At 39.8% G+C, this 25,607-nt stretch overlaps 1 protein-coding gene across 5 annotated transcripts in view; it reads left to right on the forward strand.

Annotated features, from left to right (window-relative positions):
• ubr3 (ubiquitin protein ligase E3 component n-recognin 3) overlaps nt 1-25,607 on the forward strand; it is a 418,217-nt gene that overhangs the window by 130,279 nt on the left and 262,331 nt on the right. For 3 of the 5 annotated variants that reach the window (XM_035408072.1, XM_035408075.1, XM_035408074.1), the window contains 2 exons: nt 7,729-7,879; nt 22,600-22,696. In XM_035408072.1, coding sequence (XP_035263963.1) covers nt 7,729-7,879; nt 22,600-22,696 — 248 coding nt within the window. The remainder of the gene's footprint in view (nt 1-7,728; nt 7,880-22,599; nt 22,697-25,607) is intronic. The other 2 variants (XM_035408073.1, XM_035408076.1) reach the window with 1 other exon arrangement.

The following is a 25,607-nucleotide window of genomic DNA, read 5'->3' on the forward strand; positions in this document are numbered from 1 at the left end:
AGGAGACTAAAGGAGGGGCGATGCGAGATCCATGTGAGAAATGCCAAGTCTGCGAAAGCGGAATAGAATGTCAAAGTGTCACCCAATTCACTTCTTTTGAGGTGAACATTTCGTTTAATTTTGGAAAATGGTCCGTCCGGAAGCCGACACTGATGAAGAGCGGTGTCATTTCGAACAGCGAACTGATCCAGCTGAGGATCAACTTCATGCGTAAGTATATTTCTTATGATCATATTGGTAAATATGTGTACTATATTGCAACGTATCTGTGTGTTTGTAGGAATATCCAGCAATGTGCGCGTTTGTAAATTCCCACACTACGAACGATTCAAACTATTGCATCTCAAAATTATAGGCTAGGCTCTCTGCGTCTGGTTGTGTTAGAAGTATCAGGTAGACTGTATGTTTTTCGATCATATTCGTAATAAATAGCTCATGCCTGGCGTGTAGTGGCGTGGCTAGGATTCTAAAACTGATGTCCTTGCACAATCGATATTAGCATACTCTAAGTAAGTTCGGGAAATAGCAATAAAATAACCACTTAGCTAAACAGACCTAGCCTAGTTCAGATTGAGGCATTGTTATTGATGAGTTGCGTGTAGTTTAGTTGGAATATCAGTGTTTATTTAGTTAAGCTAATGTTTTTTCGTTGATAGCTTGCATTATTTGTAAATGTGTGCTGTATTACATTCTCTGTGTGTTTGTAGGAATATTCACTAATATACGCGCTTGTAAATTCCCACACTACGAATGATTCTAACCATTGCTTCTCAAAATTATAGGCTACCTCTCTGCATCTGGTTGTGTTTGTTTGGTTCTTTGTTTGTATATGATGTCACATTTCATAAATTTTGTTTTCATTAGTTAGTGGTTTGTCCCTTTTTTGTAAAGCACATTTAATTTTCACCTGTTGAAGGAAATGTGCTCATATAAATAAAGTTTGATTTGATTTCACATTTCCTAACAATTTTGTTTTTATTATATTTGCAGAGATGTTGATCAGGAAACACGGCCTAGTTCACCACTAGCTAAGAGGCCAGGCAGACGTTGCAAGAGTACACCAGTCTCATCTCATCTTCCATGCAGTTTACTTCAATAAATGTTCTAAAATCAAAAGTTGTCTTTGTTTCTGTCTTCTAAATGGCTCACGGAGTCTTTGTCTTAGTGGTGGGGAGGCATGCGGCCAGGTGTGAATAGCCTACTTAGCTGGCAGGTATTCCTACCCAATGCATATTCATTACAGAAAGGCCATTTGCCCTCCCATTCTCACCTGGTGTTGAAAAATAGTAGTCACAACACTAACTTTTAGCAATTTATTTTATATTTCTCATTGGATTTGCTAAAATATTTTGTCATCTTTTGATACCCAAGACCTTGAAGAACACATTTCAGTGACCAAAAGTCTTATTCACAATTGTTTAGTGTGTTTTATTACAACATTCCTGTGCATGTTCAAAACTACTGTTTACAGTTTGTGTGTTTTTAGAGCAGTTTACAATCCACACATTATTATGACCTACTTACTGCTGCCATATTGTTGTAGCTGAGTTTGTGCTGAAAACAAAGATATGAAACACTTTAGAATCACTGTATATAAAGTTGATTAAATTTACACACATGTCAGAGCATCGCACAATCACCAGTGTTCCTCATTTTACCCTTAGACCCCAGAGTGTTAAACCTTCATAAGGGGCTCATTTATATCCTTTATAATGGACATAAAGCATTTTATTCATTTTTGAAGAGATTTTGGATGTTTCTGGACCCCTAGATATTTTAGACCACTGTACTGACGGAAAGCTTGTAACTCCCACTTTTGATGCAACAGTGATTTTCTTGAGTCAAAACAGTTGATTTTAGTGAAATGCGTGAATATGTTGTGATTTACAGCAATGCATAATTTAGACATTTTGGATAGATATGGAGACGCTGGGTACACTGCTTAGATTTTGCTTCATAAATCTATAGTAGTTCTACATATCTACCCTTAGATTTTATGAACTTGTGGTCAAGAAGTTTTTGATCCAGCACATGTATAGTTTAACCTGCTGTATATATGCAATCTCTCAGTATTTCATTGCAAACTAAAAAAGTGCAAATTCATTTTAGATTTTTTGTCTGGACAATTGCATTTGTGGCACTTTATTTCTCCCAAAATTATGATTATAAACTCATTTGCGTTAGTATTGTAAATTGTACAAATGTCTTGCTTCATTTAAGCCATTTTTCAAGTCTCTGTGGTGTTCACATCTGGAGTTATACAGCTTTAAATAGGGTACCCCCTAAATGGGCAAGGATTGGCAAGATTTGGCTTGTGCGCTAAGGGGTTAATAAAATGTTCATTATGTTTATGGTTCTTGAACCTTGCACTGGTATTGGTCTGTATTGAATTATGCAAAAAAAAAAAATGTTTTTCTAGTTTTCCAAACTTTCTTTGTCATTTTGATTTTTTGACTTGGCATCTTTGGATGCACATGCAGAATAATCATCTCCTTAATGGAGTTGAACATGTTATGGATTATACGGACCCTAAATATCTTCATCCTCATCAGCCCTTGGATTACGGGTCTACAGCCAGACCCAAACCAAAAATGCCCAAAAGTATACTGTGATCAGGCCGGGTATTGAGCTTATTTTTAGCTCTGAAAATTTGGGTCAGATCGGGTGCAGGCCCATTCCCAACCCAGAAGTTTTCAAATAGTAGCACAGCAGCACTGTTGCCAGCAGTTAACAGTGATTGACAACAGCAAAGCTTCTAGTTTTAGGTGCACTGTTATGCTTAATTAGCAAATTAAAAACAGCTGTATTTGATTGCACAGGAGTGATAAACTTATAAAGATAATATTTAACACAAGGAAAAATGGCACTAAATCTAGCTGGCTGGCCTGTTCTGATCAACATGAAGAGCAATATTAATGGTATGTTTCACAAGGAGAAATGGCGCTACAGCTACCTGGCTACCTGTCAGTGGCGGCTGGTGATAATTTTTTGGGCGGGTGTAGTTTTGGGGAGGACAAACAAACTGAAGCAGCACTTCATAGCGCTGCAAAAAAAAAAATCTTAAAATAACACAACACATTGTAATGTTGCCTAAACACTGGCCAGTAGCACTACTTGAGCATATTTTGCCCTCCTTAATAATACAAAATAATATGTAGAGATGACAAAATGCCCATTTGACCTATATCACCCAAAGTTACCAACAGGCAACAGCTCAATTTCTAATTATGGAACTACTAAAGTCATATTTACTGCCAGTCACATTCTATGAAGTCATAAAAAGAAGAAGAAAATATTAGCTAACTCCAAGGTCATTTATAGAGCCTTCTGCTGCCATCTGCTGGACAAAATGTGAATGCTGAAGTTTAAAGGAGGCAACAAAATTCACCAACCCGAGGAATATCCCGGGATTATCAGAGCTCTCACTCTCATCATGGCCACGCAAAGCCAACTCAAAGGCCCCACAAAATTTCACACATTCTATTATTCTGGACAGGATGTGTCGATTTTGTCACCTCTTCGTTGTGCCTTCTAATGCCAATCCTGTAGCTGTTCAGTAATGCTAAGCCTGCCAAAAAAATTTAGTCTCATACTATTGTCTAGATGGCTATGGCTACTTTCGTGCCGTTTGCATTTTTCAGAAAGATGTTATAGGTCTTGTACCCCCGTCGTTGTCCACAACGCTTCGGTGCCGACACTTTGAAATAGCAAACAGGGATAGCAATAAAAGGCAGTACTTACACCACATCCAGCTAGCCAACTCCGTTTGTCATAACAAGAGTGGGAGAAGCCCCGGGTGTAGGCTCGTTCTTGATCTCTTGCCTGCTGCTGAATTTGTAAATTGGGTCAGTCCGGTCCAAGCTCCTTTATCCTCTTTTTTTCTTCCAGTGAACGCCTTGTGAAAGGGTGTTTTTGTAAGGACATAACCAAATTTTCTTTGATTTCCGCGGTTCCTCTTGAAGTTGCCATCTCCTGAAAGTACCGGTCAGCTAGCTAAGGAGCAGGAGTGACAGTCGCACATCCGTAGTTATATTAATGGCGGGTGTGAACATGAAAGACGTCGAGAATTGTCCAGTCACATTAGATCAAAAAACATAAAAACAATACCAATTCGCTGCCAATAAAAGTCTGGGGCACAGAGAGTTTTGCCCTGTGGAATATCTGAAGCAACCATTTAGAGAGCAGCCTCAGGTCACCTGCTTGCCAAAAGTTGAAGGACTTACATACACACTGGCTGCGTCCGAATAGTATTTTTTGCTTAGGAAGGTTCCTGAGTGAAATGACCCGGAAGTATCTAAGTGGCAGCCATGATAAGAGCTGGTCGAATTCTCTAAATACTAGGGAAAGGTGCTTCAGTGCTTTCTTTCTTATCTCCTTTAGCATAGGGCACACTGGACTGTCCTTTACGAAAGGAAAGGAGATAATGCCGTCCCACAATTCCTTGCGGCAGCAACATATAAAGCGACGCACCATTCGGCCGTTCACGAAAACAAACGATCAACATGACGGAGTTGTGTGGTGGTTCTTAAGCTACTATATGCATAGGCTTATAATCAGAACATAATCAGCATATTAACCATAACACAGAAGTCTGTCTTTCAAGAAAAAGGGATATGAGACATTTTTAGCCAGAGGATGTTTTTAATTCAGCATGTTTGAAACTTAAGAATGATGATATGTACAGTAGTAGATTTGTAGGCCTAACATGTTATGCCTATCTTGCATTAAATTTAACAATTATTTTCATACAATCATACTAACTGGGATTCATGTCGATAAATATGAGTGGACGGGAGGGTGAGCGTGAGCAACCATTCTCAATGTGACAACCATTTCGTCTCACTTTTGTGACTGGTAGCCTATATTCCTTTTTTATTTCAATTCCAACCTTGGTAATGAAGTAATATTTTTCACCGGGTTGTCCACGTTTATATAGCCTGCATTAAACAACATGGTAAGAAGGCACGGGGCAAAGTATCTAAGATGCACGTTTAGTAGTCCATCTTTGGAACATTGTAGTTTCACCACGGCAGACCCACGTCAATAACATCCGCCGTCGCATAATTCTGTAGCCTAGTGTAAGCGCAGTCGGATTCTCTTAGCAACGCGGTTGTCTTTTCCTAAGTCCTTATGAATTCTTCTTCACATCTTTTCTTGACCTCATGACGTTTTCCATCGAGGACAAGGAAGAGTGGTTAGGAAGAGACATAGGATGTCATTTTTTTGACTTCGGAGGCAGCCACTCATTTGGCCGGCGCCCTTCACCCAGGAAATATATGTATTCACACAGAAATGAACCAAATACAATTTGATTTTGGAACCAATTTTTAATGAATGCTGACAGGCGCTGACAGACTACCAGGCGCATTGTACGAGTAAATAATTTTTATTTTAGAATTATTTCGCATTTAGGGGGGTGGCGCCCCAGTGCCCCGCATTAATGAACCGCCACTGCTACCTGTTCTGATCATTACAAACATTTAAATATAAATGATTCCTCAATTTTACAAACATACTTTATGCAAAAATATACTAGAAAGGGGACATCACTCCTGTCTGTTTTTGAGAAGGGCAAGTGACAAACTTACCGACTGAATTTAACTGTAGGAGAAAAACGTGTTTTAAAAAATGTGTGAAAGCTCAAATATGGCGGATTTAATTTGCTAGTTGACCATATACACGAAAGGTCTGCTTTGGCGCCATTGTTGTCAATCCTTGTTACCGAAAGTGTTGCTGTGATTGCAAGCACCTTTAAGAGCAGCTTTCCCTCAGGGAACACTGCAATATTTTTTATTGTGCTATGTTGTGTTGGCTTGTTATTTCAGCGATTGGGCTCTATGGGGTTCGGACTTACAATTTAGCTATCGATCGATCAACCTTTATTTCATCTCGAAAAACCATTGAGGAAAAATCCTCATTTACAGTGATGTCAACTTACATACATTAACGGTAAAGCATATATTAAAACTGTAATAACGAAGCCTTTAAAACTTTAGAACATTTAGTGTGAAAGGAATTTGAAGTTAGGAAGTTCAACAGACATTAAAAAAAAATGAATCGGAAATTAAAAACGATTGTATTCAGTCTTTAAAAACTCAGATTAGAGTTTTAACCTGGTGAAGTAGCAGCAATGATTTTATATTTACAGTGCTCCGTATTCCAAATGTATCAGGCATAGTAACTGAAGGCAGTTTTTCCAAGGTCTGTTCTCACTGGTCGTGCATGTAGGGAAAGCCTATTTTGACCTTTTATTTACCTTTGTTAGATTATGCTTTCGTTATCTGTAACAAAACGTGGACTTCAAGATCATTAAACTTTCAAAATGTGTGCAATGCAGATCTTTTCCATGAATAATCTCATCATTGTCAGTGCGAAGAACAAACAGTAGACCTACATGTATCTACAATTTTAAATAATGGTGATGAAATGTGCAATTTTGCAATGCAAATAAAAATGCCTAATTGTGTGAATATATTAATTTAATAACATCACTTATTTTATTTTCTTTACTTTTACTTTAGTTTTAAATTTAAATTGCAAAGTATACCATTGGCGATGGAAAAATATCTGTGTAGGCTCATGCATTGTATGCCACAGGGTTAAACCGAACACAGCAACAAGCCTTTCCTTTTTCTGCAGCGCTGAATAAACTAAAGAGATTGAAATCATGGATGTCCATCTGTCAAAATTTATGCTCCTTCACCAAGCTATTGTTGTTTTCTGTGATTGGTATTTTTTTGTCAGTTCCGTATTTTCAAATCACGACGACAGTATCTGAATCTCCGCTAGCGTGGAGTGTCACTAAACTAGTTTTAAAGCCACAATGAGTAAATACAGTTTGTGTGTCGGAGAGAGAGTTCTCAAACCACAAACAGCTTGGGCAGCTGAGGCCAATGCGAGACAGACAATCCAGAAGCAAAGAGTAAACCACAGTGTCAAAGGCCTTAGATAGGTTTACAAACAGTGCGGCACAAGTCTGTCTGTTATCCAGGTCTAATACAATGTCATTTTTAAGCAAGGAAATAGCTGTGATAGTGCTATGATTCGGCCTAAATCCATATTGGTAAGGGGTAAGCACAGATAACATAGATAGGTATGATTTGAGCTGATCATAGACCAGAAATTCCAGGATTCAAACCAGGAATTTGGATATTTAACCATATTTATTTAAGTTCTTTCACTAGCTTTATCTAATGGAAGAACACAAGCAGTCTTCCAGGGTTTAGGGATTATTCCAGTAGTGATAGTAAGGTAAAAAATGTGCGATATGCAGGGCTTGCCATAGAATCTTTCCATCCACTCGTGATTGGAGTGAGCTTGTAGTCTTTCTGACAAAAAACAGATTAATACTTTGGGCATGGGACAGTGTCATTTGACTGTGAGGGGTGGTGCTGGAGAAGCCTGGCTTTTTCTCCAAGCTTCTCCAGCAAAGGCCGGTAGGTTTGGATTTTCCACTGAAGCAAACAGGCCTTTGTTGGAGGAGCCCAGAGGAAGGACTACCTGTGAAATACCTCACAGCTGAAAGACACCATAACAACCTCAAATTTTGAGAGACTTGAGAGTATTGGATAACAATTGTTTGAGCAAAATATTTTGTTAATTATTTGGAATTGTTTTGTTTAAAATTGTTGTCTGTGGTACTCAGATTAAATATAACTGAAGATTTTTTTTTAAATGATGCTGTAGGTGATATGTACTTTGCAGGAGTTTTTTTTTTTTCCTTAACAGAACATTAACATTCCTGAGAACCCGAACCCCAAGAGTGGGATAATGCCAGGCAACTGCAGTTTTGAAGACATGCTGTCGGCTGTTGGAGATTTCAAGGCCCCTGTATTTGAACCTGGGGGCTCCATGCAACAGGGCATGTACACACCTAAAGGTAGGCACAATGGCCATGGCACCACTGTAGGAGTACAGTCAGTTGAATATTTTGCTAATCTGTCCCAGTTTAATTTTCTCAAATAAAACCATCGACTTATAATGGCCTGTAGATGGTACTCCTACACCAGACAAGTTTGATATGTCTGAAGGCTGCATAATTGGCAGTACTCTTTCTTGCAGTTTCACTCTAGCCATTTGTCCCTACACTACAATGTCCCCGGTTGCATGAAATCACATACAAATTAAAGGAAAAACTAACAAAGTGTCTTAGTAAGGTGTTGGGCCACCACGAGCGGCCAGAACAGCTTCAGTGCACCATGGCATAGATTCTACAAGTCTCTGGAACGCTACTGGAGGGATTGAACACCATTTGTCCAAAGATATTCCATCATTTGGTGTTTTGATGATGGTCTAACAGTGGTTCTCAACCTCGGTCCTGGGGGCCCACTGTGTATGCTGGTTTTCGTTCCCACCACAATTGCAATCTCAGAATTTTAACAAGCTGTTCATTTTTCTTAATTAGGTGTTTTTCATGTTAAGAGGAATTATTTACCCTCTTAAGCCACATTGTCAGAAATTGCTATGCATGGCATGAAGAATAAAATCCCATTGTGTTGTGTTCCTTTTTAAGTGATTGCAAACAATCACTTAAAAAGAGGTAACATTTTTTTTCTCAAATTTGTTTATTAGATTTTCAACAAGACACAAATGTCAAGACAGTTACTTTTCAAGTTTCAATATTGAGTCAAGTATAACATACAAAAAGACATAGCTAACATAAAAAATAGAAAATAAATAAAATAAAAGATAATTATATATATATATATATATATATATATATATATATATATATAATAAACACAAAATGTACATGTTGGTCACCCAGTAATAATCAGAGACAAATATAAAATTCACATGGTAGAGAAAAGAAAAATTAAATAATATTCCAAACCCACTAAAGGTACAATAAAGTGGTTAGACACATTCAATTAAAGCTGTTACTCCGGAATAGCAGCAAACACCAACCCCTCAGCATGTGCAAAAAAAGGTCCCCATGTTTTATTAAATTTGGCAAGAGAACCATTTATACTACACCTTGTTCCACTTTAACAGAGTGAAAAACGTCTTTGATCTATGAGGAATAAGAGGGGGGTGCAGGTAATTTCCACCTCAGTAAAATCAGAGGTCTGGCTAATAAGGTAACAAACGCTACAAAGTCTGCCTTATATTTTGGAAGCAGCAGAGTAAGGCGGAACCCCAAACAATGCTGTGAATGCTGTTGGTTCAAATGGAATCCCAGTACAATCTGAGATCGAGTTAAAGATTTCTAGCCAACAGGTGTTTAAGGAAGGGCATGACCAAAACACATGAATATAGGTAGCAGGGGCTTGGCGGCATCTATCACACATAGGGTCGTCATCCTTATAAATCTTAGAAAGTCTGTAAAGAATGTCTGTTCTGGATAAACCCTGTTTGATCGGGGGAGATAATGGAGGGCAGAACGCATGGCTAATAGCTTAGATAAGAGCTTTACATCCACGGATAATAGACTTATAGGACGATAACTTGAGCAAGATAAAGGGTCCTTATTCTTTTTTTAAATCAATGAGATTGAAGCTTGATTAAGAGTTGGAGGTAGATTAAGAGTGTTAAAGGATTCATTAAACATCTCAATCAAAACCGGTGCTATTTTATCGAAAAAGGTTTTATAGAACTCAATTGGAAAACCTTCCGGTCCTGGACACTTTCCCAATTGCATGGAGAAGGCTGAACCTCTATGCTTGTTTACAGTGAGTGGCTTTAGTTAAATGTGTACGGTGAAGGATTTTGCATTGAGTCAGACCATGTCTAGCACAAATAGATGAGGAGTGAACTTGACGCAGAATGACATCCCACAGCTCTTCAGAAATCTCCTCCTCCCATTTAATCTTTATGTTATGTGAAGAGGCTGGGCGCAATGTCTGGATAAGATCATATAGATAAGAGATCATACCCTTTAAGAAAGGGGCTGGGGTTAAAAAAGGGTCGATAGGTGTGGTCTCCGGGAGATTGGGAAAATGTGAGCTAAAATTACGAACAAAACTACGGATCTGTAGATACCTTAAAAAATGATGTCTAGGTAAAGAGAACTTCTCAGAGAGCTGCTGAAAGTATGCAAAGGTATTATCAAGATATAGGTCGCCAAATGTCTCAATGCCAGAGTTGAACCGCAAAGAGAATGCTCTATCAATCAAAGAATGAAAAACCAGATTAGCTGATATTGGAGCTAAGAAAGAAAAGGTCTGTAGACCAAAGTGGTGTCGGAATTGCTTCCAGATCCTCAAAGTAGATTTAACTAAGGCATTTTTAGAATAAGGAGAGGAAGAAAATTTAAGGGGGGAGTGAATAAGGGCTGTCAGTGAGGCAGGTTTAGTGGAGAATGCCTCCATATGCAGCTATGAAGGAGGAGCAGGAGATCTCTCCAGGCGGATCCAAAGCTGAATTACTCTAAGGTTGGCAGCCCAATATAATAAAACCTAAAATTAGGTAAAGCCAAACCTCTGAGAGATCTTGGCCTCTGCAACAGCTCCCTACGAAGTTGAGGGACTTTCTTATTCCAAAGAAACTTAGTGACTAAGCTATCTAATTTACAAAAGAAGGACTGGGGGAGGAAAATGGGTATGCTTTGAAAAAGGTAAGACAGTTTGGGGAGGGTGTTCATTTTAACAGAGTTAACCCGAGCTACAAGGGATAGAGGCAACAGTGACCACCTCTAGAAGTCTTCCTGTATCTGAGCCACCAAAGGTGAAAAATTGAATTTAAACAGGTCCTCCAATTTATCTCTAACCTGAATACCAAGGTATGTAAAACCCTGTGGGGCAATTTTGAATGGGAAATCCTACAAAGAATAATTACATGTTGCAACATTTAAAGGAAACAACTCACTTTTGTCTAAGCTAAGTTTATATCCTGAAATGCGGCCAAATGAAGTAAGGATGTCAAGAGCAGCCGGGACCAATACGGAAAGATTAGAGACTTTTTAAAGCAAGTCATCCTGCTCAAAACCATTTCTGATTATTCCAGTTATACGGGGGTCTGCCCGGAGCGCAATGGCGAGTGGTTCAATGGCAATAGCAAATAAGAGAGGACTCAAAGGACAGCCCTGCCGGGTGGAGCGATACAAGGGAAAGTGTTCTGAGTGGGTATTATTAGTTCTGACTAAAGCCATAAAGGACGAGTAAAGCAGTTTAACCCAGGTAATGAACCTCTGACCAAAACCAAATTTCTCCAATGTGTAAAAAAGATAATTCCACTCTACACGATCAAAGGCCTCCTCTGCATCTAACGAGATCAGAGCCTCTGGTGCAGACGAGGTGGAGGGATTATACACCACTTTAAAGAGTCGTCTGAGGTTAGAAAAAGAATGTCTGTTCCGGATAAACCCTGTTTGATCGGGGGAGATAATGGAGGGCAGAACGCATGGCTAATAGCTTAGATAAGAGCTTTACATCCACGGATAATAGACTTATAGGACGATAACTTGAGCAAGATAAAGGGTCCTTATTCTTTTTTTAAATCAATGAGATTGAAGCTTGATTAAGAGTTGGAGGTAGATTAAGAGTGTTAAAGGATTCATTAAACATCTCAATCAAAACCGGTGCTATTTTATCGAAAAAGGTTTTATAGAACTCAATTGGAAAACCTTCCGGTCCTGGACACTTTCCCAATTGCATGGAGAAGGCTGAACCTCTATGCTTGTTTACAGTGAGTGGCTTCTCCAGTCTCCCAACAGAGTCCTGGTCCACTTTGGTTATGTCCAATGAGTTAAGGAAGCTATCAAAAGCAAGTAAATCAGTATGAAGCTCAGAAGCATAAAGGGAGGAGTAAAACTGTTTAAATTGATCATTAATTTTTTTTGGATCTGTTGTTACACCAGAAGGAGTTAGAATTTGTGGGGTCTGATGAGAGGAGGAAGCCTGCAACAATTTATGGGCCAAAAGTTTGCTTGCTTTGTCACCATGTTCATAGTAAGAATATTTAGATTTAAATAAAAGGTCCTCAACTTGATTAGTGGACAGGATATTGAACTCCGCCTGAAGGAAGAGACGCCCCTTGTATATGTTTGGGGCTGGGGAGGAGGCATGTATATTATCAAGCTGGATAATTCGTTGATTTAGTTCCTGTAAATTGTTTTTCCTCAGTTTATCCTCGAAACCACTATATGAAATAATTTCACCTCTTATACACTCAGCGGCCACTTCATTAGGTGACAGGAGTGGCACCCGGTGTGGTCTTCTGCTGCTGTAGCCCATCTGCTTCAAGGTTTGACGTGGTGTGCGTTCAGAGATGCTCTTCTGTATACCTCGGTTGTAACGAGTGGTTATTTGAGTTGCTGTTGCCTTTCTATCAGCTCGAACCAGTCTGGCCATTCTCCTCTGACCCCTGCCATCAACAAGGCATTTTCGCCCAGAGAACTGCCGCTCACTGGATATTTTCTCTTTTTCAGACCATTCTCTGTAAACCCTAGAGATGGTTGTGTGTGAAAATTCCAGTAGATCAGCAGTTTCTGAAATACTCAAACCAGCCGGTCTGGCACCAACAACCATGCCACATTCAAAGTCACTTAAATCACCTTTCTTCCCCATTTGATGCTTGGTTTGAACTTCAGCAGATTGTCTTGACCATGCTTAAATGCATTTAGTTGGTGCCACGTGATTGGCTGATTAGATATTTGCGTTAACGGGTGCAGTTTGCAGTTGAACAGGTGGACCTAATAAAGTGGCCGGTGAGTGTATATGCCTTCAAAGTCTCCCAGAGGAGAGAAGCCGAGACCCCCGGAGTTCTGTTGGCTGATAAGAAGTCAATTTGGTTAGACACAAATTTAACGAAATCCTCATTTGACAACAAACGTGTATTAAGGCGCCAGGGGAGGCGTGTGTTATCCCGCCCTTTTATGTGCAACTCCAATATGATTGGAGCATGATCGGATATTAAGATAGCATTATAAGAACACCACTAAACTGAAGGAAGGAGCCAGTTATCTATAAGAAAGTAATCAATACGGGTGAAGATGTGGTGAACATGGGAAAAGGAGTATACTCTCCCTGATGGGTTGAGGCAACGACAGGGGTCTGAAACAGAAAACTCGTCCATAAAGGATAGAATAGTCCCGGAAGACTTCGAAGGCATACTGGTTTTAGTAGATCAGCTATCCAATGCAGGGTTGAGCCAACAGTTGAAATCCCCCCCAAAATAAGAAAGTGTGTGGCCATGTTAGGTAATTTGGAGAACACTAACCGGAGAAAACTGTCATTGTCCCAGTTAGGACCGTATACATTAGCAAGAATGACCGGAGTGTTATAAAGCAGTCCTGTTACAAGAACATACCTACCCTTTAAGCCATTACAGTTCCAGCTAATACATTTGAGTCCACTCACTGATTGTTGTGATATTTTAGACTGGGCCATGTTTTAAATAACACATAAATAAATGTATGTACAAATATAGTGTAGTGTGGAATGAGTAGCAATAGCAAAAGTACAACTAAAAAATATGGGTGACCAAACGATATACGAAACCAAACACAAAAGGCATTCAAAACAAGAAGAAAAAGAACTCTTCCCCCACCCCCTCCCTAGCTGAAGCGTCACCCCAAACACGACGCGTGCAAAACCCAAAGGTTACCAAAAACATCTCAACACACTCCGTAGCACTACCAAGGGAGTAGTACCCCCTAGAGTTTGTGATATTAAGAAAAAAAGCATATATGTAAACAAACACAGTATAAGCATTCGCAAATTAACTCGAGTAAAATTATCAAGACTTCAGGTAAAGCGGCTTACCAAACAGATGCTAGTGAACTAGCCTGTTAGCCTACTGGGACAGCCAGCCAAATCGTCTTTAGACTGTAGCTCCAGAAGAGACTACAGTTTTAATGTTTGCCTTCACGAAGTCCATTGCAGGGGCCAGGTCTTCGAAAGTGTGTGTGGCTCCGCTGGGCAAAGTGATCCTGAGAACTGCTGGGAACCTCAAGCCAAACTTTACCCCGGGACAAGAATGTAGCTGACGCTTAACGTCCATGAAAGCAGCACGTTTCTTAGCGACCAAGCAAGTGTAGTCAGGGAAAATAAATAGCTGTTTGCCCCGGTAAAGGTGAGGAGAAGCCCGGGAGGCCTCCCCAGCTCATATGTCATTTCATATGTCATTTATCACATGAAAAGAATGCACTCCAATAACAAGGGGCTGGGGCGGTTCACCCTCCTTGGGTTTAGGACGAAAAGTGCGATGCACTCGGTCAAGCAGGGGTGCCTCGTCTAGGCCGAGGGTGTCCTTCAACAGCTGGGAAACAAATTTGGTCGGGCGCGCACCCTTAGTCCCCTCTGGCACACCGATCAGCCTTATGTTATTCTTCCTTGATCTCCCCTCCAGGTCCTCGCATTTATCCATCAGCAGTTTTATCTGGGTTTTAAGCATGGAAACCGTAGAATCCAATGCAGTTAACTGGTCGCTATGGTCCGTGGACGCGCGCTCCAAATCAGTGATGGCCTGGTCATGGCAGCTAAGTTTTTGTTGCAAGGGTTCAATGGTATGTTTTAACTCCTCTCTCACTGAAGAAATTTCAGCTTGCAGGTCAGAGGATAACGAGTCGATTTTACTGCAAATGTCCCCTTTCAGCAAGTCTAGCATGGCTTGTAGTTGTCCCAGATTGGAAGTGCTCTCAGTGTTGGCAGCCTCCTTCAGCGGCGAAACAGGATCAGCCAAGTGCGAGGCTTTCGGGCAGCCTGTACGTGCCGAGTCCGTTCTTGCACGTGAGGATGACATTGTTGGTCGAAATATATAAAAAGTACCCCGAAGCAGTCCAAACACGACGTATAATCGAGCACCAGCAAAAAAAGTTGTGGAAAAACTATGTTAAGGAGGCAACATTTTTAACAGATCAAATTAATGAGGGGAATTAATAGGCTCCTAGGTTGCTGAACATGTTTTTAAGTGCTTTAGGTGCATAATATTTCCCTTAAACCAGTGGTTCTTAACCTGGGTTCGGTCGAACCCTAGGGGTTCGGTGAGTCGGTCTCAGGGGTTCGGTGGAGCCTCCGCCGCAGAGGTCCACCCCTCAGTCTAGTCTGCAGTTAGTGGGCAGTAGGGTTCGGTGAATGAGCATATGAAACTGGTGGGGTTCGGTGCCTCCAACAAGGTTAAGAACCACTGCCTTAAACTAATTAGCACAATACAGGTTTGACCCGTTATCATTTTCTTTGTTTTTGAATTCTTCGTTATCTATCAAATGATTAGATTTAGTGGCCATGTGGCCACACTTTCCCCAATTAGGAACCTGTTGATTTGCCTCAGTCTTTATTTTGATTAATTAAAAAGTTTTTTGAACCTCTTTACGTAATCGTCTACAATATAGCACAATGTGAATATGGGACTTTTATTCTTTATAGCATGCATAGATATTTCTGACACAAGGTGGCTTAAGTGGGGAAATAATCCCTCTGACATGAGAAGCACCTAATTAAGGAAAAATAGCTTGTTACAATTCTGGGATTGCAATTGTGGTTGGTACGAAAACCAACATACACAGTGGGTCTCCTGGACCGAGGTTGAGAACCACTGGTCTAACACGTCGGTCCAAAATCTCAGATCGGTGTTCAATTGGGTTGACTACAAAGGCCATAGCATACGATTCACATTATTTTCATACTCATCAAACCATTCAGTGACCCATCGTTCCCTGCAGATGGTGGCATTGTAATCCTTGAAGAGTCCGAGTGGTCTCTTCAAGGATTACAGTGCCACCATCTGCAGGGCCATCACTAGTCCCATTTTAGGGAAGGGCCACAGCAAATAAATACAAAATTATTAAGCAATCACCTTTATCCTATGATGAAACATTTCTATCCTTATCAGGAATGTATCATCATAGGATAAAGGTGATCATTAATAACTTTGTATTGATTTGCTGTGGCCCTTCCCTAAAAGGGGACCAGTGGACCCAAACCATCCCATGAAAATGCCCCCTACAGCATATCAGAGCCACTGGACTCCCTCTCTGCAGAGGTCAAGCATTCAGGCCTTTACCACACATGCAGTTGCCCACTTGTCGAGAATATGCTGAAGGATGACTATCTGACTGAATCACTTTTTTTCCCCCACATCTCTGTAGACCAGTGTCTATGGTTTTGCACCAGTGAACTCTCAAATGTGCGTTCGTTTTTGTAATGAGGTGTTTATGCACTGCAACCCTACTAATATCCTGCTCTATGTACAGACAGTGGACAGTGACACATTTTTTGTTATTTTGGTTCTGTACTCTAGCACTGAGTTTGAAAGGATACAATGACAATGAGGTTGAAGTGCAGACTGTCAGCTTTAATTTGAGGGTATTTTCATACATATCGAATGAACTGTTTAGAAATTATAGAACCTTTTGTACACAGTCCCCCCAATTTTCGGGCATCAAAAAATATTGGACAGTTTAAGATAATGTAGGATAAAGTAATCATTTTTAATATTTGGTCGCATATCCTTTGCATGCAATGACTGCTTGAAGTCTGTGACGCAGACATCACCAGACGCTGGGTATCTTCCCTGGTGATGCTCTTCCAGGCCTGTACTGCAGCCATCTTCAGTTCCTGCTTGTTTTGGGGACTTTTTGCCTTCAGTCTCCTCTTCAGCATGTAAGATGCATGTTCAATTAGATTCAGATCCGGTGATTGACTCGGCCAGTCAAGGATTTTCCACTTTTTGGCCGTCAAAAACCACTTCGTTGCTCTAGCAGTATGTTTCGGGTCATTATCTTGTTGCATGATGAAGTGCCGTCCAATGAGTTTAGAGGCATTTGGTTTTATCTGAGCAGATAAAATATTTGTGTAGACTCAGAATTTATTGTTCTACTTCTGTCTGCAGTCACATCATCGATGAAGACAAGTGAGCCCGTTCGCCTGGCAGCCATACAGGCCCAAGCCATAACACCCCACATCTGTGAAGCCAATTCAACAAATACTTGTAGTACCTTAAAATAGGGGGACCATTTACAAAAGGTGCTGTCATTTCTAAACAGTTTGTCTGATATTGATGAAAATACCCTCAAATTAAAGCTGACAGTCTGCACTTCAACCTCATTGTCATTGTATCCTTTCAAAGTGCTGGAGTACAGACCAAAATAACAAAAAATGTGTCACTGTCCAATGAATTAGGGTGCTCACTGTAGTTGTTGACAGACTATTCTTGCTGACACAGTCTGCTCACGTTCTGCATTGGCATTCTCAGTCACCTGAGGAAGAGTTGCTCTTCTGTTTTTCCTTACATATCGCACTAATGCACGAGCGTTATGGTCATTGAATGTGTGCTTTTTCCCTCCTGCCATCTTGATCCAAAATCAAGGTCAACTGGGACTGCTCAGCGTTTTTATACATGCCCCAGACCATGATAGGATGTTAATTGCTTAATTGTATAATGCAATACACCTGTATGGAAGCATCTGCATTCATAATGTTTCCCCACTCATTTATTCAGGTTTTTTATATATATATATATACACACACACACACACACATATATATATATATATACACTCACCGGACACTTTATTAGGTACACCTTGCTAGTACCGGGTTGGCTTCTGCTGCTGTAGCCCATCTGCTTCAAGGTTCGACATATTGTACATTCAGAGATGCTCTTCTGCATACCTTGGTTGTAACGAGTGGTTATTTGAGTTACTGTTGCCTTTATCAGCTCGAACCAGCCTGTCCATTCTCCTCTGACCTCTGGCATGAACAAGGCATTTTCGCCCAGAGAACTGCTGCTCACTGGATATTTTCTCATTTTCGGACCATTCTCTGTAAACCCTAGAGATGGTTTTGCGTGAAAATCCCAGTAGATCAGCAGTTTCTGAAATACTCAAACCAGCCTGTCTGGCACCAACAACCATGACATGTTCAAAGTCACTTAAATCACCTTTCTTCCCCATTCTGATGCTTGGTTTGAACTTCAGTAGATCATCTTGACCATGTCTACATGCCTAAATGCATTGAGTTGCTGTTACTTGATTGGCTGATTAGATATTTGTGTTAACGTGCAGTTAAACAGGTATACCTAATAAAGTGGCCGCAGTGTGTGTGTGTATATATATATATATATATATACACGCGCACACACACACCGATCAGCCACAACATTAAAACCACCTGCATTTTTCTGCTTTTTTCTGATTTACTATTTTATTTTCTCTGTTTGTAATCAAACTATTCACACGTGGTCAAAACGCAGATTCAGAGCTTTTATTAAATGGTATTCTTATACATTTTGGTTTCACCATGTAGTAATTACAGAACTTTCTATAAGTAGTCCCTCGTTTCAGTGTTTTAGACAAAACATCATGTCAAATAAGAGTCATGTTTTTTATTTGGTTGCATATCCTTTGCATGCAATGACTTCCTGATGTCTGTGACCTATCAACATCATCAGAGTCTGGATATCTTATTGTCAGGTTGCCTACAAGCGATACAAAAACTCTTTGCATTTGAATGGATCTCTATGGGAATTGGGGGGTGGGACTAGATTCAGCAGTCAATTATGCTGATACAGTATGGAACACATTTGTTGGTTAAATGTCTTTAAGTCATCAAGGGTCCAAGGTATCAAATGAGCCTCAAACCACCGTGATGTTGTCAGATATGCAGTAGATACTACAACAAATGTTTTTGCACAAAACTTTTGCACAGGGTCCTTTTCCTTTTTTCTCATTTAAAAATAGTAAAATATGAAAATAAAATTCAATCTTGCTTTAAAATTTGCAGAGAGGTCTCATGTTTAATGTTGTACCAATTAGAGTTCAGGTTTGCTTTTGATCACATAGAGTTTAATTGTAACAGACATTTAAACCAGGGGTGCCAAAATTTTTGCACCCCATTGTGGGCTCCAGAATTATTGGCACCCTTATTTAAGAAAATGAAGAAAAAAGGCTGCATATAATAAATGACACAGTAATACTCTATATGTTATGTTCAAACATATGTGAAAACTATATACTTTTATTTCAATACATTTACTCTCATGCTTCAATGTTTTTTTTATTAAGTAATCTAATTTCTTCTGAAAACCATAGGTGCCATAATTATTGGCACCCCTAACAATTATTGTAAGTAAAATCAAATAAAATGAAATTGGCAATACAATTTTACTTAATTTAGTTCATCTCAATCTAAAGGAACTATATTGTGTCATTCCATCACTTCCAGTTTCACTAGAGAATAAAAATGAGGTAACAAGCATACAAAATCCCTTTGTCATCCATCAGCATGGGAAAAGCCAAATAACTGTTAATTCAGAAGAGACCAATGGTAATTGGTAAACATACCACTTAGCACTGTAAGAGCAATAATAAAAAGGTGTAAAACATATGGAATGGTTGCAAGTTTGCCAGGAAGAGGAAGCAAGCGCATGATGTCCCCATGGATGGTGAGGAAGATGGTGAGGGAGGCCATTAATAACCCAAGGATCACTGTTTAAGAATTGCAGAAATTGGTTTGTTTCTTGCGGTCAACAAGTCTAAAAAAAACATAAAATGGCACCTCCTTACCAACTAACTCTTTGGAAGGGTGGCATGAAGACAACTCTTACTGAGGACAATAAACAAAACCAAGAATCTGGAGCTTGCCAAACCTCATTCAAATTATGACTGGAAGAGAGTGCTATTGTCAGATGAGACCACAATTGAACGTTTTGGCCATACACACCATCGAAATGTTTGGCAGCAAAAGAGGAATGCATACAGGAGAAGCACCTCATACCTACAGATATGGAGGTGGGTCATTGATATTTTGGAGATGTTTTGTTGGCAGTGGTCCCGGGGCACTATTTTACATCAATGGCACAATGAATTCAACAAAGTACCAGGAAATTCTGGCAGAAAATTTGGTTGTCTCTGCTAAGAAGCTAGGACTTGGTCATAGGTAGATTGTCCAGCAGGACAATGACTCCAAGCATACATCAAAATCTAAACAGAAATGCTTAAGTGAAATCAACATCCATGTTTTCCAATGGCCATCTCAGTCTCCAGACTTAAATTCCATCAAAAACCTGTGGTCTGAACTGAAGAGGGGGGGTCCATAAGCGCAAACCCAAAGATATCAATGATATATGGAGCAATGGTCAAAAATCCCTCCAAATGTGTTCGCTAACCTTATCACAAATTATAGGAGAAGACTCATGGCTGTCATTTTTGCCAGGGGTGTTTTCACAAAGTATTAAACCAGGGGTGCCAATAATTTTGGAACCTGTTTTTGGGGAAATATTTTTGGTATTTTTAAAAAATTAAGACTTTGGTTGATTCCAATGAATCATTAATAAAGCACACTAGTTTACACATGTTGGAAAATAAACCTTATGTCAATAACTATTATTTTTTTAGTTTAGCATTTTTTTAAAGCATTTTTTGTGCATATTTATCAATGCCAGTAATTCTGGAGCCCACTGTATATATGCACCCACAGATACATACATACAGTTGAGGCCAAAAGTTTACATACACCTAGGCTAAAGACATTCAAACTCAATTTTATAAAACTCCACAGATTTCATGTTACCATACATTTCCTGTGTTAAGTCAATTAAGGTATCTACTTTATTTCCATAAGAGGTCATTTCAAAATAATAGTTAAGAGAGAGATTTATTTCAACTTTTATGTACTATATCAGATTTTCAGTGGGTTAAAAGTTGACATACACTTTGTCAGTATTTGGTGGCATTGCCTTTTAATTGCTTAACTTGAATCAAATTCTTGGGGTAGCCTTCCACAAGCTTCTCACAATACTTTGCGGCATTTTTTGCCCATTCCTCCTGATAGAACTGGTGTAACTCAGTCAGGTTTGTGGGCCTCTTTGCTTGGACATGCTTTTTCAGTTCAGAGCACAAATTTTCTATGGGATTCAGATCAGAGCTTTGTGATGGCCACTTCAATAGTTTCACTTTGTTGTCTTTAAGCTATTTTGTTACAACTTTGGAGGTATACTTAGGATCATTGTCCTGCTGGAAGACCTAGTTGGGACCAAGTTTTAACTTTTTAGCTGATGTCTTGAGGTGTTGCTTTAGTATTTATAGATAATCCTCCTTCCTCATGATGCCATCTATTTTATGAAGTGCACCAGTCCCATTTCCAGCAAAACACCTCCACAACATGATGCTACCACTCCCATGCTTCACAGTTGGGATGATGTTCTTCGGATTAAAAGCCTTACCCTTTTTTTTTTTCCATACATAGCACTGATCATTATGGCCAAACAGTACAATTTGTTTCATCTGACCAGAGAACACTCCTCGAGAAGGCTAGGTCTTCGTCCTGGTGATCACTGGCAAACTTCATTCTGGCTTTTTATGCCAGGGTGGGAGGGTGGTGGATGGGTTATTAAATTGGCTGAAATCTTGTTTACTTTAAGTTTTTTTTAAACCACAGGTAGCCAAATGCTATTTGCCTGTAGTGGAAGTAAAATATTCCAGTCAATTCAATTCAGTTTTATTTGTATTGTGATTTTTTACAGAAAACTGTCACAAAGACGCTTTACAGACTAGCAAGGCAAGGGCAAACAGAGCAAACACCAGGCCTGAACCACCAAATAGCAAATACATGAGGTAAAAAAAATTCCCAGTGGGGAGAAAACCCTCAAACGGCGGCAAGAAAAAAACTCCCCAATGGGATAAAATCTCGAGAGGAACCCAGCTATAGAAGGGGCGCCCATCCTCCACTGGCCAGCCTGGTGTAAAATAGCAGTAGAATGGAATGTGGCAGAAATGCTACAAGGAATCTATCACAGCAAAAAAATGGGTTATACAGATTACAGTTGCGGTGATAGCTAACAGGAATAATTGAAGACCAAATGGTATAGTAAGTTTAGAGGAGCCGAGTGATAGACCTGTAGCTCCAGGCTGCATCAAGGCATGGGCAGGGGCGGAACAGGGCTGAAGCAGTGCATGACCATGGAGCGAGGAAACAGGCTGGATCGGTCTTTGAACTCAGGGTGAGATAAGGATGGGAGTCCCCTGGAAAGAGAAACAGGGAAGGTAAGATTAGGCGCTATAAAGATTGTGAACACACAGAGTAAATGTACGTGTGTGTATGTAAGGGCCAAGTAAACATAGAAAGATTAGATTTCACTCAATTTAGTTACCTGTGGAGGGTATTTGAATTTAATTGTAATTGAAGTCAAAGGAGGTTTTTGAGGAAAGTCATGTATAAAGAAGTCATCTTTTTGTGTTATTGGTAGAAATAAAACAATAAAAAAATGTTTGTACTTTGTTTTGTGGTTCAATAAATGTGCATATATTAACTGAATTCTTTTTTTTTTAAACTACAGATGGCCTAATACTTAGTCTGTACTGTGTGTATGTATATTTTTCCATTGTGAAACCAAAGTGTTTAAAAATACCCTTCAATTAAAGATGAGATTATGCACTTTAACCATATGTAAATTGTTTGATTATTGACCTAAAATTGTACATTACTGAGCCAAATCAAGAAAAAATGTCATTGTCCCAAACATTATGGAGCTCATTGTACTTGTATTATTTGGAAGGCAGTTTTTCATGCAAGTCTCTTTACCCTACAGTACATCAGCTGTTATCAGCTATTTCAATTCGGAATGTCCGTTCACCAACCAAATGGAGGCACTCTGTTGCCCCAAATGTAAGCATCTTGTCAGACTTTCTACCATTGTAATGCAATGTTTTTTTTTTTCCAGCTGAAGTCTGGGAGAAGGAATTTGATCCCATCATGGTAATTCTTAGGACAGTGTACCGGCGGGATGTCCAGTCAGCGATGGACAGATACTCAGCATTGTGAGTTCTCAGTTTCCTCATGAAACTTGGCACATATTTATGTATTTCTAGTGTGTTCAAACGCCACTGTTTGGAATGAGTGTGCAAGGCATTGCAATGTGCCGTACTAAGAGAGGCCAGTTTTGCCCCGAGAATCAATGCTAATGCCTGCACTTGGAATTGTGCTAGTTTAGGGAGAAGTTGGTGATACAAGCAACTTCCAATTGGAAGGTGGTCAAAATTTAAACCCAATGGACCAGGGAATTATTTCTGTATTGAACACTAGAGATATGTAAAAATAAATGTGGATTTTGAGGTGAGGCAGATGGCACATGGTTACTGTCCTGTGGATCGCTGTGTGGTCACTAAATGTATTGAAATGTCTTCCTCTAGGCAGTTCTACTTAATGCCTTATAATGATTGATTACCATTATTATTAAGTACTATTATTGTATGCATTCTCATTTTTCGATCTTGTTTTAGATGATCTTGCCTTGTTTTTTTTGCCGTTGAAATGTGAAGTGTGTACCTGCTTCCTGTAAAGAAGTGTAATTCTGTATCTAATTTAGGTTGTATTGCTTGTTTGGTGAATAGTTGTTTAGTATTGGAGTTTATTATTGTGCGGCTCTTTTTCGCTCATACACCTTTTGCAATGGTTGTTGCAATTCACCAAAATCTCAAATAAGAAGGCTCTCTTTCACTTTCATTTTATATTCGTTCTCATTTCACATGCAACACAGTCACAGAACTTACTTGTCCCGTCAGCATATTTGGTGACCTACAAACTTAGATCTATCTACAGACTTAATAAGCCATCTTGCTCACCTCCTCTGCCGAACTTTTTAAGATGGATAGCCTATCCAGCAACCCGTCAGATGATGATTTCTTCAATCTGGTCCACGTCGCCCATGATCATAACCCGATCGACTCTACGGCCATATCAGTCATTTAAGACCTTGCAGATTCCTCAGTCAAACTTGCCTTTGCCCTAGACAACTGTCAGCAATATCTCATCCTTCTTTACCCCCTGGATCTGCCCATCTCCCACCATTTCTTGAAGACAAAGAGAGGGTATTTCTGCATATTTTTAACCTGAATTCATAACACCTAGCAAGCTACTAAATGCAATGTCAGTTTGTCAGATGACTTGAAAGCTTTCTCGGAGCACGGCCCCGCGGGTCATGTCATTGCTTTTCATTTACTGTGATGACACAAGCTGTCTCCAATCGTGAAGGGAAGTTAAATTCTTTTATCCTGACTTGTTCACAAACGATTTGTTCAGTGAAAAGAACACATTTTTTTATTCATTTACTTGATTCAGTAATCCCCATTTCCCCAGAGGGCATAGGAACCCTCTATCGGCAAACAAAGACTCAAAAATGTTGTGATTCTCATTCAGAGCTGGCTTTAACGTTCATTAATGGTTCGTTCAGACACGTCTCGATCATTCAGTGGAGTGGAGATAGCCGTTCTTTGGCGTGATGGATTGACTTGGCCCATGAGTGCTAAACCATTGCAATGCATTGTTCTGATAGAAAACACAACTAGATATTGTACCCTGTCAGCAAGGATTAATTTAAATAATAATTTTCCAAACCCAGCAGTTTTAACCGTTAACACTCGTTGACGTCTGGCACTCTGAATCCCGAACACAAGTGCATCAACACCTCACTTAGCCAAATATTTTTATTTGATTTAATTTGATAATTTTATCAAAGATATGAATTATCAATCAAATCGCCAAATTCATTGATAGGCAGAGAAAACTGTTTGGATCAACCTTTATCAAAACGTACAAATCACAACCAGGTGAGAATTAAGAAATGTTAAGTGACAACAAATATTCACGTCTAATCTAAAGATGAGGTCCAACTACCTTAAAACTATTAACAAAGGTTACAGACATGGACAGTCACACAAGAAATTAATGGGAGAAGATGGCAAACCACAGCTTTTGTCCCAGAGTAATCCAAAATGCAGAATCCAAAAGACAGCAGAATAGTCCAAAAGAACCAGAGATGAAAAGTAGAATGGCATGCCTAGATGCAAGTCTCAGATGCCCACTTCCAACTGTTACAAAACTACCTCCTTCCAAGTTGCCAAAACCTAAAAACTAAAAACTAAAAGAAAGCTGCATATTTTAACTGGTGAAAAAGAGGAGGGGGCAGGGGCATGGACACCCTCTCTGACACACACACGCACACACACACACGCAGACACACAGATTCAACCCTCAGATAGTAACGCCCTAGTTCCTGCTCTCTTTTTTCTCCAGGCAACGCTGGCTGAGCACTTCGAAGCTTTCTATGGCTGAGAACGGCCAAATGGTTAATTACATTACCACCCCTGTAGGTGATAAACCCTTCATGCAAACATGTGCCGAAGAGGAAGCTTCAGTTTACAGAAAAGTAAGAAAGACAGGGGAAGTGGGTTACCAGACAAGACATTGACATTTACAAAGTGATTCAATTTTTCCAATCAATGTCCACCTTTGATTACTGTCCTGAAACTATAGTCCATCTTTTGGAACAGCTGTGGAGTGGAGACCTCTCTCTGCATCCTGTAGTGTCCAACAACAGATGTGTCCAGTCATTGTGTTAACTGAAAGTCCTTTTTATCCTGTTTTACCTGTGATGAGGAAGGTCTGTATTGTGTTACGGGTGATGTTAGAGCCCTGTTGCATCTGGAAATCTCGACAGGTAGTCTTTCAGAGCCAGTCTTCAGTCTGGAGGAGCCACAAGCGTGCTGTGCGTGTGCAGCGTAGCTTCTTTCCCACAGTGCCTTAAGCTTCATTACCCTATGGGATTCTTCACCATCTGGCCTGTGATCCAGACGGGTTTCAACTGCTCTGTGTAGTCAGGATCTGCTTCTCGGGGGGGGGGGGTGATGTGTTGCATCACTGTCCCATCACTGAGCGTCCCACTCACAAAAA

This window comes from Anguilla anguilla, chromosome 3, assembly GCF_013347855.1.
Source record: "Anguilla anguilla isolate fAngAng1 chromosome 3, fAngAng1.pri, whole genome shotgun sequence".
In the NCBI taxonomy this organism is placed as follows: domain Eukaryota; kingdom Metazoa; phylum Chordata; class Actinopteri; order Anguilliformes; family Anguillidae; genus Anguilla; species Anguilla anguilla.